The following is a 14,008-nucleotide window of genomic DNA, read 5'->3' on the forward strand; positions in this document are numbered from 1 at the left end:
ACTTTCCCCTCCCCCTTCTCAATGGTGAAAAAGCTTCCAGATACAGCCTCCGAGCTCAGGATTTCCAAAACCCGGACAAACTGCTGGGTTTTGGAAATCCCTCCAGGCACCTGGACAGTCCTCTAAAAAGAGGACATGTCTGGCTTTTCCCGGACATATGGTAACCTTAGCCAGAAGATCTTTTTTTTTTTTTTCTAACAGTAATGAACAATAAAAGACATGCAATAAAGGCTATAATTGATAAAATATCAAACGACAGCAAGTGCCGTCTCTGCAAAGAAGCTGAAGAGACTGTGGACCATCTCATTGGCTGCAAAAAGATTGCCCAGACAGACCATGATGAAACACACAACAAAGTAACACCATGAAACACTGGAATATCTGCTGAAAGTATCATTTGCCCATAACCACAAGTTGGTGGGACCACAAAAGAAAAAGAACAAAGACAAATTCTCTAGGCATTCAGAATACAAATTGACAAACACTTGCTAGGTAGTATGCCTAATATGTTTATGTTTATGAAAATTTGATATGCCATCAAATCTTACAATAGTTCTTAGCAGTTTACATCAATAAAATTCCAAAGACAAAATATAAAAGGAACACCATAAAATATAGGAATTGCACACAGAGAACACAACAAACAATATCATACAATGTTAACATTAATAGTCTTCATTATCCTGTGCATTGAAGTCCTCAATAAATATGTTCTACTGGCAGAGAGTTTACACCAAATGCCAACTGAAAAAAAATATATCTATAGTAATGTCTTAAAAGCCTTGATATTTACTTTGGTACAAATATACCTTGGAAGATGATTCCAAAGATTAGGCTCTACATAGAAAAATGCTTTTATTACAGGTGGTTTCCCACCGTGTTCTACTTACAGCCGGAAGTACCAACTACAGTATTATCCTGCAGCGACTGTAACATATGCATCAGAGTGTAAGGGATAGTCAGTGAATTCAGATAATCTGGAATCAGTATGAAATGCTTTATGAGTAAGCACTAATATTTTAAACTGAATTCTATAAACTATTGGCAGCCAGTGATATAATGTCTATAAAGAGGAGTCACAGAATTAAATTTATTCGTATGTCCTAATAGTTTCTCTGTGGTTGAAAAGAAACAGGTGTTGGTCATAGGTGTGATAAGATACCAGAAGACAAACAGTTGGAAGATCACAAAATATCAAGACACTAAGGATGAAGTTGAGCAACTCTGGTGAAAACCTGCAGTTGTGGGCCCTGTAATAATTGGTGCCTGTGGACTAATAATATCTGAATACACTGGGCATCGACTCATCAGCTGTCAATTGAAGAATATTGCACTGCTTGGAACTGCCCATACCCTGTTACTATTTATCATTTCTATAGCACTGAGAAGGGTACACTGTGCTGTACATTTAACATTTTCTCCTCCCTACTGACTTTAGTCTTTTTCTCTCCCTTCTTTTTCTTTGCTTTCCCTCTCCCCACTTGTCTTCTCTTCCTCCCATTTTTGCATTCCTTTGTTTTGTACCATATTCGGACATGCTTGAACATTGTATTGTATTGTATTATCTATTATCACCATTCCCAGATTTCATTTCGCTATCTGCTTTTTCTGATTGTCCTTGATTGTTCTTATATTACTTGTACACCTTTTTCCTTTTTGTACCTCACAAAAACTTAATATAATTTCAAGTTTTAAAAAAACCAACCATGCACTAGGTCCCTGCTCTGAAGAGCTTACAGTCTAATTTGGACAGCCAGACAGGACATAAAGGGACTGGGGAGTTTCTTACAGAGAGAATGATAGGATGGACATAGGTAATTTCACAGTGAGTGGGAGTTAGGAGTTGAAAGCAGCCTCAAAAAGTGAGCCTTTAGCTTGGATTTAGATACTGCTAGAGAAGGAGACTGACATAATGACTCCGACATTCTGTTCCAGGCATATGGTGCAGCAAAATAAAAGGGACAGAGTTTGGAGTTGGCAATGGAGGAGAAGGGAATGGATAGGAGGGATTTGCCTGATGAATGAAGTTAAGGGGGGGGGTGGCATGGGTGAGATAAGTATGAATAGATAATATTGGGGAGTGCATTGTAGATCAGTAAGAGAAATTTGAATTTTATTCGGAAATGGATGGTGAGCCAGTGAAGAGGCTTGAGGAGAAGGGTAATGTTGAGTACGCTTCTCCCGCCGTATTCGCTGTGATAGGGGATTAACAGAACCGCAAATAACTTTTTTATGTGTTATTTGCTGTTTTCTATTAAAAACCATCGTGAATATGGTGAAACCGCAAATAATATGGCACGGGACCTGGCCTGTTTCTGAAGGAGAGGCAAAACATGGTGAAGAAAGTGCCGGGAATCAGTCATTTTCTCTGTAAATGCTTGGAATCAGCGATTTCTCTATGCAAGCTGATGTAATTTGGGGGGAGGAGCCAGCAAGCTAAAAACCATGAATAATCGAAACCACGAAGGCTGAAACTGCGAATACGGAGGGAGAAGTGTATAACAGCTTTCGCGGAATATGTTGTGGAACAGAATTTTGCACAGATTGAAGGGGAGAGAGATGGCTGAGCGGAAGACCTGAAAGAAGCAAGTTGCAGTAGTCTAAGCAAGAAGTGATGAGAGTGTGGCTAAGGGCTGCGCCAGTACCTCTGAAGATCCGCTAACCCCAGCCAAGAGCATCTGGAAGGCTGTGCAAAGCCACCATAATAATAGTGGTAGAGCTCGAAAACAGGTACCCTTCTTTTACAAAACCGTAGTGCGGTTTTCAGCGCCAATCGCGGTGGTAACAGCTCCGACGCTCAGAGAATTCCTGTGTCAGAGCTGTTACCGCCGCGGCTGGCACTAAAAACCACGCTATGATTTTGTAAAAATAAGGGGGGGGGAGGTTAATCTAGGCACCCGGTTATATCAAATTAACCCCCTCCTTTACAAAGCCACGCATTTTTAGCGCCAGCCGGGGCAGTAACAGCTCCGACGCTCATAGGAATTCACAGCTTTGTTAAGGAGGGGGTAAATTATCTTTTTTTAAGTTCTCGAGAACAGCACACAGTATTCAGATCTGTGGAGAGGTATGTTTCTGAATAATTAGTAACAATCTATTTGCCTTTTTGGCCACTATTACGCACTAGGCTGAAGATTTCATGTACTGTTCACCATGAGCTCAAGATTATTTTCCTGTCTAGTGACTCCTTGTATGGAACCCAGCATTGTGGTAACTATAATTAGGATTCTTTATCCCTACGTGTATCCCTTTTGCACTTGTACACACTTATATTTCATCTGCTATTTACATGCCCACTTCCCCAGTTTAGCAAGTTCCCTGTTTAACTGCATCCTCTGCCCCCTCCCCCGTAGCTCGTGTCTCCTCTTTCCCCGGGATTAAATGGAGCTTTTTTTGCTGCCTGTTCTTTTGGAAGAGATGTGCATTTTCTCTATTCAATTTTGAGAACGTGAATACTTTTGGGAGAGCTCCTGCCTGCTGATCGGTTTTCTATCGGAGCTGCTGACTTGCCAATCCCTTCTGCCAACCCCTTATGGTAATCTTGCACCGTTTTGCATAGCTCCCCTCCCCCCCCCCCCCCCAAGCAGCCGAGCCTCCACTGAGCTCCGCTCGGTTCGCTGCGAGCCTGTCTCTCGGTCAGTTTGCAGCTTTCTCTTTTGCGACCTCTGTGTAGCGCGCTCTGAGGAAGATTCTGTTGGGGGGAGGGGGGCACGGAATAGTAGCTTAGAAAAACCCTTGTTGCTGAAGAATGCAAAACGCCATCCGACTGCAGTTTGGGAGTTAAAGAGCTTTGCAGATTTCCAGTTCAACTGGTCGGCGTCATCCCAATTAGTCCTAAGCTTTGGAAACCTGGACTTTGGCCTCTTCTCGGAAGCATAACTATGAGAAACGAGCAAGTTCTTCCGAACCAGGCGAGCGCCTTACGCTCGGGGCTAGGTCCGTTCTTCGGGGCTGCCCCTCTGCATCCCGCGGAGGAGCCGCGTCACCCTGCTAAAAGCCGGGACTGTGTCGGCGATGCCCTCGGCGGGAGCCCCCGCTGTTTGGACGGGGCCGCGTTGCACAGCTTCTGCGGCACGGCTGGTTGTGACGGGGACGAGCCCAAGGGCCGCCGGGACTCCGGAAAAGGTGAGCGAAGGTGTGGAGGCCGGTGTCAGGAAAGTGTCACTCCAGCAGAGAGTAATAAAGTTATTGTAACGCTTCCCAAACCTCACACAGCCGGCTGCAACTTAAGGATCATACTGCATGCTTTGGAGACGGCCTATGCAAACTGATCTTATTATGATGTCACTGGCGAGATCCTGAAGCGCAATTAGCCGCGCGGGTCAACCAGTCTATTTTTTTTATTTTTTTTTTTACTTTGACCACATGCTAGTCAAGAAATTAAAAGTGAAAGTATAAACCAGCCAGCTAGATTTCCTTAAAGCGGTAGAAACATCACTGGCAAAAATCCATTCATGTCTAGCTTTCCTTAATATTATGATGTATTTTGCTGGACTATTTTGTTCCCTGGATTGCTACAGTAGTTAGAAGAAACCATGTCCATTTGTTATTGAATTTCTGTCCCCTTCTTCAGGCAGTTCATACTACCCTGATACCTTGTGTCAGTGTGAATTCTACATGGGGTTGTGATAAGGGACATAGGTGCCAGCATGTCAGAGTGATTGGGGGGGGGGGGGAGTGCCAAACACAATACAAATTACCTCTTCTTGTACACAATGAAGGAGGGGGGGGGGTAATCACCCACTGGCATTTATATGACTGGCTGCTAGGATAAGGGATTTTGCACCACATCTGGCATCTAGAGTTTACTATACCTTTAATGGCGAAAGCTGATAAGCAGAAGGTCTCAAAAGCTTGTAAATTAAAATATAAGGTATTGTTTCCTTTGAATAGTTACTGAGCTGTCTAGAAATTGTTAGCTTGCATTTGCTAGAGTAGAGTTTGTACAATAGGAAAGGCGGACCCTCTCAAACCTGCCAAAAATGCTAAAGTCTCTACCCCATCTACTTGGGGGTTTTTTCTTGAGCAATTTACAATCTCTGAAGTCTGCTTTTGAAACCTGGGATCCTGCTGGGTGTTTGTGACCTGAATTGGCTACTTTTCCAAACAGGCTACTGGGTTAATTGACCTTTGCTCTGACCTGTATAGCAATTCGTGTGTAGTCTTGAAACTTTGTTGTCTGATTTCTGACCATGTATTTTTTGCATTAGACATGCTGCATTTTCTCATTTCAAACTTTGCAGCAATCTAGGGTCCAGGCTTTTTAAATACTATTGAAGGAATACAGCTGGCTGTTAATTATTGACGTGTGGATTTTCCTTTTTGGGGGGACTCTGATGATCTGGGATAGATTGTAATAAGATGAGATACTATTTTGAATCCAGTTTTGTGATGTTTAATTTGGGTGCTGCTTAGGTTGATGAGGGGAGGAGTGGGGTGGGAGAGGGTTTGTTTTGGAGGTGGGTAATAAAGGGAACTTCCTATATAAAAATAATAAATTTAAATTGTTCTAGTTCTATTGTTACAGTTTTATATACTTGGAGCTTTGCATATTTTTACTGCCGATTCTTGGTCCGGCTGTATTGTCATTTGCTTTGACAATAAAAATAAATTTATTTTTTTTAAAATTGTTATTAAAGATTGAAAAGCACAAGATTGTGTCTGGGTCTACCATACCCAGTGGTTAGAGCAGGGGTGTCAAAGTCCCTCCTCGAGGGCCGCAATCCAGTCGGGTTTTCAGGATTCCCCCAATGAATATGCTTGAGATCTATTTGCATGCATTGCTTTCATTGTATGCTAATAGACCTCATGCATATTCATTGGGGAAAACCCGACTGGATTGCGGCCCTCGAGGAGGGACTTTGACACCCCTGGGTTAGAGAATGGAGCTGCTGCTGTACCTCTCTGCCGGAGAGCACACATTCTGCTAGATCCCTGCTTTGGCAGTACACTTGGCTCGCTGTTATTAATGGTATTAACATGACACTTAGCTCCAGAAATACATACACCACATACTACTGTAATATAAAACAGTCAGTGATTTTTTTTTTTCTGCTCCCTTTAGAAACATAGAAATAGACGGCAGATAAGGGCCCACGGCCCATCTAGTCTGCCCACCTTAATGTCCCTCCCCTACCTTTGCCCTGTGAATAGATCCCATGTGCCGATCCCATTTGGCCTTAAAATCAGGCACGCTGCTGGCCTCAATCACCTGTAGTGGAAGACTATTCCAGCGATCAACCACTCTTTCAGTGAAAAAGAATTTCCTGGTGTCACCTCGTAGTTTCCCGCCCCTGATTTTCAACGGATGCCCTCTTGTTGTCGTGGGACCCTTGAAAAAGAAGATATCTTCCTCCGCCTCGATGCGGATATTAGCATTTATGCATACTTTGTGTATGCATTTTAAGAACATAAGAACATAAGAAATGCCTCTGCTGGGTCAGACCCAAGGTCCATCATGCCCAGCAGTCCGCTCACGCGGTGGCCCAACAGGTCCCGGACCTGTGTAGTAATCTTCTATCTATACCCCTCTATCCCCATTTCCAGTAGGAATTTATCCAATCCTTTCTTGAACCCCAGTACCGTACTCTGCCCTATTACGTCCTCTGGAAGCGCATTCCAGGTGTCCACCACACGTTGGGTAAAGAAGAACTTCTTAGCATTTGTTTTGAATCTGTCTCCTATCAGCTTTTCTGAATGCCCTCTTGTTCTTTTGTTATTAGAAAGTTTGAAGAATCTGTCCCTCTTTACTCTCTCTATGCCCTTCATGATCTTATAAGTCTCTATCATATCTCCTCTAAGTCTCTTCTTCTCCAGGGAAAAGAGACCCAGCTTCTCCAATCTCTCAGAATATGACAGGTTTTCCATACCTTTTATCAGACGTGTCGCTCTCCTCTGAACCCTCTCGACTAACACCATATCCTTCTTAAGGTACGGCGACCAATATTGGACGCAGTACTCCAAATGCGGGCGCACCATCGCCCGATACAACGGCAGGATAACTTCTTTCGTTCTGGCTATAATACCCTTTTTGATTATACCAAGCATTCTATTCGCTCTTTTAGCGGCCGCTGCACACTGTGCCAACGGCTTCATTGTCATGTCCACCATTACCCCCAAGTCCCTTTCCTGGGTACTCTTATTCAATAACATCCCTCCCATTGTATAGTTGTACCTCGAGTTTCTGCTCCCCACATGTAATACTTTACATTTCTCAATGTTGAACTTCATCTGCCATTTCGCCGTCCATTCTTCTAGTTTGTTCAAGTCCCTTTGCAATTCTTCGCAGTCCTCTGTAGTCTGAGCTCCATTAAATAGTTTGGTGTCGTCCGCAAATTTTATTATCTTGCACTTCGTCCCTGTTTCTAGATCATTTATGAAGATATTAAATAGCAGTGGCCCGAGCACCGAGCCCTGCGGGACACCACTCGTGACCCTCCTCCAGTCGGAGTAGTGACCCTTCACTCCTACCCTTTGTTTTCTACCCTCCAACCAGTTTCTGATCCATCTATGTACGTTTCCTTCCACCCCATGGTTCTTCAATTTCCGGAGTAGACGTTCATGGGGCACCTTGTCAAAGGCTTTTTGGAAATCTAGATATATGATGTCTATGGGGTCTCCTTTGTCCATCCGTTTATTGATTCCTTCGAAGAAGTGCAATAAGTTTGTTAGACACGATCTTCCCTTGCAGAAACCATGCTGGCTGGTTATCAGAAGTTCATGTTTTTCAAAATGTTGATCGATGTTTTCTTTTATCAGTGCTTCTGCCATTTTCCCTGGAACCGAAGTCAGGCTCACCGGCCTGTAGTTTCCCGGGTCACCTCTTGATCCCTTTTTAAAGATGGGCGTAATGTTGGCTATCTTCCAATCTTCCGGGATCTCGCCTGTTTTCAGGGATAAGTTGCAAATTTGCTGCAGTAGTTCTGCTATCTCCTCCTTTAATTCCTTCAGAACCCTAGGATGTATGCCATCCGGACCCGGGGATTTGTCAGTTTTTAGTTTTTCTATCTGCCTACGAACGTCCTCAAGGCTCACTTCTATGGATGTTAATTTTTCTGCTTGACTTCCGTTGAAGAATTGCTCAGGATCCGGTATGTTGGACGTGTTTTTGTTTGTAAATACAGATGAGAAGAACATGTTAAGCCTTTCTGCCACTACCTTCTCCTCCTTCACCACTCACTTCCTGTCTCCGTCATCCAGTGGTCCCACTTCCTCTCTAGCCGGCTGCTTCCCTTTAACATATCTGAAGAATGGTTTGAAATTTCTTGCTTCCCTGGCTAGCCTCTCTTCATACTCTCTTTTGGCTTTCCGAACCTCACGGTGACATTCTTTTTGATGCTTCTTGTGCTCTTTCCAGTTCCCCTCAGTTTTGTCCTTTTTCCATTTCTTGAATGAATTTTTCTTATTGCCTATCGCTTCCTTCACTGTTTTGGTTATCCACGCCGGGTCTTTTGTTCGATTCTTTTTGCACCCCTTCCTGAATCTGGGGATATACAGATTTTGCACCTCGCTCACCATGTCCCTGAAGAAGGACCAGGCATGATTTACCGTTAGCCATGTTTTGGAAGTGTTCCTAAGTTTCTTCCTTACCAATTCCCTCATTGCTTCGTAGTTTCCCTTCCTGAAGTTAAAGGTTGTCGCAATGGATCTCTTGCCTTTTGACACTCCTACCTCAACCTTGAACTTGATCATATTATGATCGCTGTTTCCCAACGGTCCCATTACTTCTACTTCATTTGCAGGTCCCCTTAACCCATTTAGGATTAGATCCAGAGTGGCATTTCCTCTCGTCGGTTCTCTAACAAGCTGTTCCATGAAGCAATCCTGTGTAGCTTCCAGGAATTTTGTCTCCCTAGTGCATTTCGAGCTTCCAAGACTCCAGTCTATCCCAGGGTAGTTGAAGTCTCCCATAATAACCGTGTTGCCGCTTTTGCATTCTCGCTTCATCTCGGCTTCCATTTCCTCATCGATATCTCTGGTTTGCCCGGGTGGGCGATAAAATAGGCCCATCTTTATTTCAGGCCCTTTCCTTCCCGGTATTTTGATCCATAGAGATTCCAGCTTGCTGGCCGTCTCTGCTGTGTCCATTTTTGTGGATGGTATGCCTTCTTTTATGTATAGGGCTATTCCACCTCCTTTTTGTCCTGATCTGTCCTGGCGATAGAGCTTGTATCCCGGTAGTGCTGTATCCCATTTGCTTTCCTCATTCCACCATGTTTCAGAGATTCCAATGATGTCGATGTCTTCTGTGTTGGCCAAGGCTTCTAGTTCCCCCATTTTGTTTCTTAGTCTCCTTGCATTAGCATATATGCACTTTAGATCCTGGTATTTTGCTGTCCTCCTTTCCTTTCCCTGTGCTTCGGTCCATATTTTCTTCTCTTTTGCTGCAGACATTGTAACCACTTCTTCTGGGTTCGTCGACCCCTGCAATCTGTCCCTTGTTTCTTCCCAGCCATTTTTCCCCTCAGTATCTTTGCAGGATACCGTCTTCCGAATCGTCGACCCTTGGTCAACTGTCGGCTTTCCCCTTCTTTTTAGTTTAAAGCCTGTTCTATTCCTCTCTTGACGTTGTTTGCTAGGAGTCTAGTTCCTGCTGCGCTGAGGTGCAGTCCATCTTTCCTGTAGAGCTTACATGTACATTTTACATGTAGGCAAAGTTTATCTGTATAGTTTGGTTGGGGAGCAAGAATTAGGAAAGTCATATTAGAGATGGGTGAAAGGAAGGATTAATTCAACACCAGCCCCCCAATCATACACCCCCTCCCCCCAAAAAATGCCTATGATTTCACACTAAGGGGCCTTTTTACCAAGCTGTGCTAAAAAGTGGCTTGCGGTATCAGTAGGAAATTAGTAGACTGTGCATCCAAATGGCAGATTAAATTTAATGTGGACAAATGCAAAGCGATGCACATTGGGAAGAATAACCCAAATCAGAGTTACTAGATGCTGGGTCCACCTTGAGGGTCAGTGGTCAAGAAAAAGATTTGGGTGTCATTGCTGACAATACGCTGAATCTTTCTGCCCAGTGTGTTGTGGCAGCGGCCAAAAAAGCAAACAGTCATTAGTAGCGGTATAGAAGTTTTCAATAAGCAATAGTCCAAACAAACAAGAGGCTATGAATTAACAAGACTAAGGGCTCCTTTTATCAAGGAGTGGTAGGCGGTTAACATGCTAGTCGCTAACGCCTCCATTGATGAGGCGTTAGTTTTTTGGCTTACCGCGGGGGTTAGCGCGTGATGAAATGTCCGACACGCTAACCCCCGTAGCGCAGCTTGATAAAAGGAGCCCTAAGAATGTTATAATGCCTTTGTAATGCTCGATGGTGTGACCTCAGCTTGAGTATTACGTTCAATTCTGGTTCTTATCGTAAAAAAAAAAAAAAGATATAGCAGTGACCAAGAGGATAAAGGGGATGGAACTCCTCTCATATGAGGAACAGCTAAAGAGGTTAGGGCTCTTCAGCTTGGAAAAGATATTACTGTGGGGAGATATGATTGAAGTCTACAAATTCCTGAGTGGATCAATTTTTTTTTTTTTACTCCATCAAAAATGACAAAGACTAGGGGACACACTATGAAGTCACAGGGAGATACTTTTAAAACCAATAGGAGGAAATATTTTTTTCACTCAGAGAATAGTTAACCTCTGGCAATGCGTTCCAGGGCTTGACATAGAAACATGATGGCAGATAAAGGATAAATGGCCCATCCAGTCTTTCCATCTGTAGTAACCATTATCTCTGTAGTGTTTTTAAAAAGCTTCTTATTTAAAGATGCCTTCAATCTATAAATTATGTTCATTAAATTTTTTACTCCACCTCCTAATGTTTTGTGTTTTTTTTTTTAATTGTAGTTCTAGTGTTTTTTTTTTTACCTTATGTTCCTGTATGTCTGTCAGTTATAATTACTGTTTAAACATTTTTTAAACACAACCATTGTTTAAACTTTTTAAACATTATGTCAAACTATATGTTATTTTTTATATATTGTAATTCGCTTAGTAAAACCTAAATTAAGCGATTTATCAAATTAAAATAAACTTGAACTTGAAACTTTTTCATTAATTTCACAGAGATACCTGAGAGTAGAGCATTGCAGTAGTCTAGCGGTGACAATATCATTGACTGCACTAGTATCCTGAAATGCTGTTGGAAAAAGTAGGATCCTATCCTTCTTACTTTTTGTAGTGTAAGAAAGGATTTTTGAACTAAATTGTTAATATGATCTCCAAATGATCTACAAAAGAGTTTGTAAAAATGGTAAGAGCAGTTATAATGTAGCTGGTTTTAAGAAAGGTTTGGAAAATTTCCTGGAGGAAATGTCCATAGTGTTATTGAGACACACATGGGAGAAGCCACTGCTTGCCCTGGATCACATGGAATGTTGCTACTATTTGGATTTTTGCCAGGTGGCCTGGATTGGCCACCGTGAAGATGGGCTGCTGAGCTAGATGGACCATTGTTCTGACCCAGTAAGTCTGTTCTTGAGTAGAGGAGATTTTCCATGTGATAAGGCCACTTTTAGCATAGCTGTAAAATGGTCGCATTTCCTTTTTCCCCATTAATGGTCACACACAAATTTCCCAATTCGCACATGCCCATTATCGCAGGAGCCCTTATTGAAACCTGTTTACTAGGCAGCAAGGGATCCTGCACAAAAAACTAAACTAAACCTTAAGTTTATATACCACATCAACTCCACGGATGTTGTGGAGCTCGGCACGGTTTACAAGAACTTAAAATATAGGAAGAGAAGGAAAAAAAAGGTTTACATGAACTTATATATAGAAGAGAAGAGTAAAGGGGGATAGAATTACATTTTAGTGAAAAGCCAGGTTTTCAATTGCTTGCGGAATAATTGGAGGGAGCCCAGGTTCCGCAGCGGGGTAGTAAGGTCGTTCCAAAGACCTGTGATTCTGAAGGGTAGGATCCTACTTTTTCCCAGTTTGCCTGCATAGTGAATACCATGTAGAGAGGGGAAGGATAATTTATACCTTTGGGTGGGTCTGGTAGAGTCAGGACTCGAGGAGTTATAAGATAGTGGGATTAAGGGAGGAAGGATGCCGTGAATGATCTTAAAAGCCAGGCAAAATTAGCTTAAGCGGACTTGTATAACTACCCCCTAAAAACTAGAATCTTTATGGTGCCCTTTTTACTAAAGTGTGGTAAAACCTGGACTTCATGCCTCTTAACGCAGGACTTTCCCACGCACTAAGCCCAGATTTAAGGACCTTTTTACAAACTCATTTGGAGATCATGTTAACAACTTGATCTGAAAATCCTTTCTTACATTACAAAAACTAAGAAGGATAGGACTTTACTTTTTCCATCAGCACTACAGGATTTTGGCATTTATTCACGTGTGTGCATATATGTCAGTATTCTAATAATTTATGTGTATTTTTCAACACATAAATGTTAGGGCCTTCTTTATAGAAGGTGCCCCCTTAGCAGATAAAAACAAAATGTTGGCATTGCTAACACAGAACAAAATGTTACCAGCACCAGGGGCATGTACAGGTGGGGAGCAAACTACGGTATGTGCATATAAAAATTTTCAAAAGTATTCTTAAAGTTTCCTGCACCGAAGCCATCTGCAGAAGTCACAAGTGTACGATACATATGTACTTTTGTACACTTATAAGCTTAATCAAATTTTCAAAGAGAAACCACGCAGGCATAAGATACTGTATACATTACCATTGGGCGGTTTTCTGCAGACTTACTCACAGAGGCATTCAGCATGTGAGACCTTGTGATCAGGGTTACTGAAGCTCATTTTCATACTTCTCACTCTTGGTCCAGTTCAGATTTGTTAATCTGTTTGCATGCTTTTGTTTCATATACCCTGTAATTCAGGAATGAAACTCAAGAAGCGTATGTCTTAGAAAGAAGTTGTAAAGTGCTTGATAGAAGAATGGCACAAAGGCATGTTCCTTTTAAATTATCCTCTCTGTTTGGTGACTATAAAACATATTTGCAGGACTGGCGCAAATGAGGAGCAGCAGCAGTAATGGTGACACACAATATTACCACTGCTCAGTGGCATAGCAAGGGTAGAAGGCGCCCAGGGCGGCGACACTTCCCCCCTAGTCCTCTCCCACCATTGCTCCTTCCTGCCCCCCACTCCACACTCGTGCTCTCCCTTCCCTCCACGTAAAATTATAAATCTTCACCAGTGTGAGTGGCTTCTCCAGCATGCTGCTCGTGCCAGCATTGGGTTTCCTGCTGACATCACTTCCTGGCCCCGCGACCCAGAAGTGATTCAGAGGGGAACCAGGCTGGCACGAGCAACAGGCAGGAGAAATTGCTTGCACTGGTGAAGATCTACAGAGGTACAGGATGGGGGAGGGATGGCACAATCATGGTGTTGTGGGGCAGTGCGGAGAGGTGCCAGTGCCCCCATCTAGATGGTGCCTGGGGTGGTTCCCCCTCCCACCCCCACCTTTATACGCCACTGCTTCTCTCACTTCATTTCAGTTGTCTGGAGTATCAGCTATTTGGGAGCACCACAGCAAAACAATAGGTCCTGAGAATCACACAAAAACTCAAAAGAACAACAGAGGTTGTCTCTACCATCAGGGAGAATGAACTGGTTTCAAATGGTCCATTTACACACATTATTCTGGTAGAGATGGTGGGGCAATTGTGATTGCTGAGGGGGCAAGGGGCCTAAAAGTTAAATTGGAGGGGCAAAACAAAACTGAAGATTTGCCTAGGGCAGAGCTTCTCAAAGTCTGGTTAAGACCCCAAATAGGGTTGGAAAACTTGCATTGGAAGTCACAACCTAGGTGGGTGCTATATAGGGACTTCATTGTCCTGCACTGCCCAGGTGCTGTGCACTTCTGCAGCTTCCCAAATTGGGGTTGCAGCTACAGAAAGACTGGTAAGCACTGGTTTAGGGCATATAATAGCTTAACAATCGTCCTGGTCCTAGGCAGCCTAACGTGTATGCGTGGCTTGATGAAGCCTGCATGGTTATGCATGCATGCCTTAAACCTCCAACATATG

The 14,008-nt window shown here is 43.1% G+C and overlaps 1 protein-coding gene across 1 annotated transcript in view; it reads left to right on the plus strand.

Moving 5' to 3' along the window:
• Positions 1 to 3,573: 3,573 nt before the first annotated feature.
• The window catches only part of RANBP3L (RAN binding protein 3 like), a 108,664-nt gene continuing 98,229 nt past the window's right edge, over positions 3,574 to 14,008 (plus strand). The window contains exon 1 of the mRNA XM_033932788.1: positions 3,574 to 4,125. Within this exon, the coding sequence (XP_033788679.1) occupies positions 3,882 to 4,125 (244 nt within the window). The 5' untranslated portion in view covers positions 3,574 to 3,881. The remainder of the gene's footprint in view (positions 4,126 to 14,008) is intronic.

This window comes from Geotrypetes seraphini, chromosome 1, assembly GCF_902459505.1.
Source record: "Geotrypetes seraphini chromosome 1, aGeoSer1.1, whole genome shotgun sequence".
Taxonomy (NCBI): domain Eukaryota; kingdom Metazoa; phylum Chordata; class Amphibia; order Gymnophiona; family Dermophiidae; genus Geotrypetes; species Geotrypetes seraphini.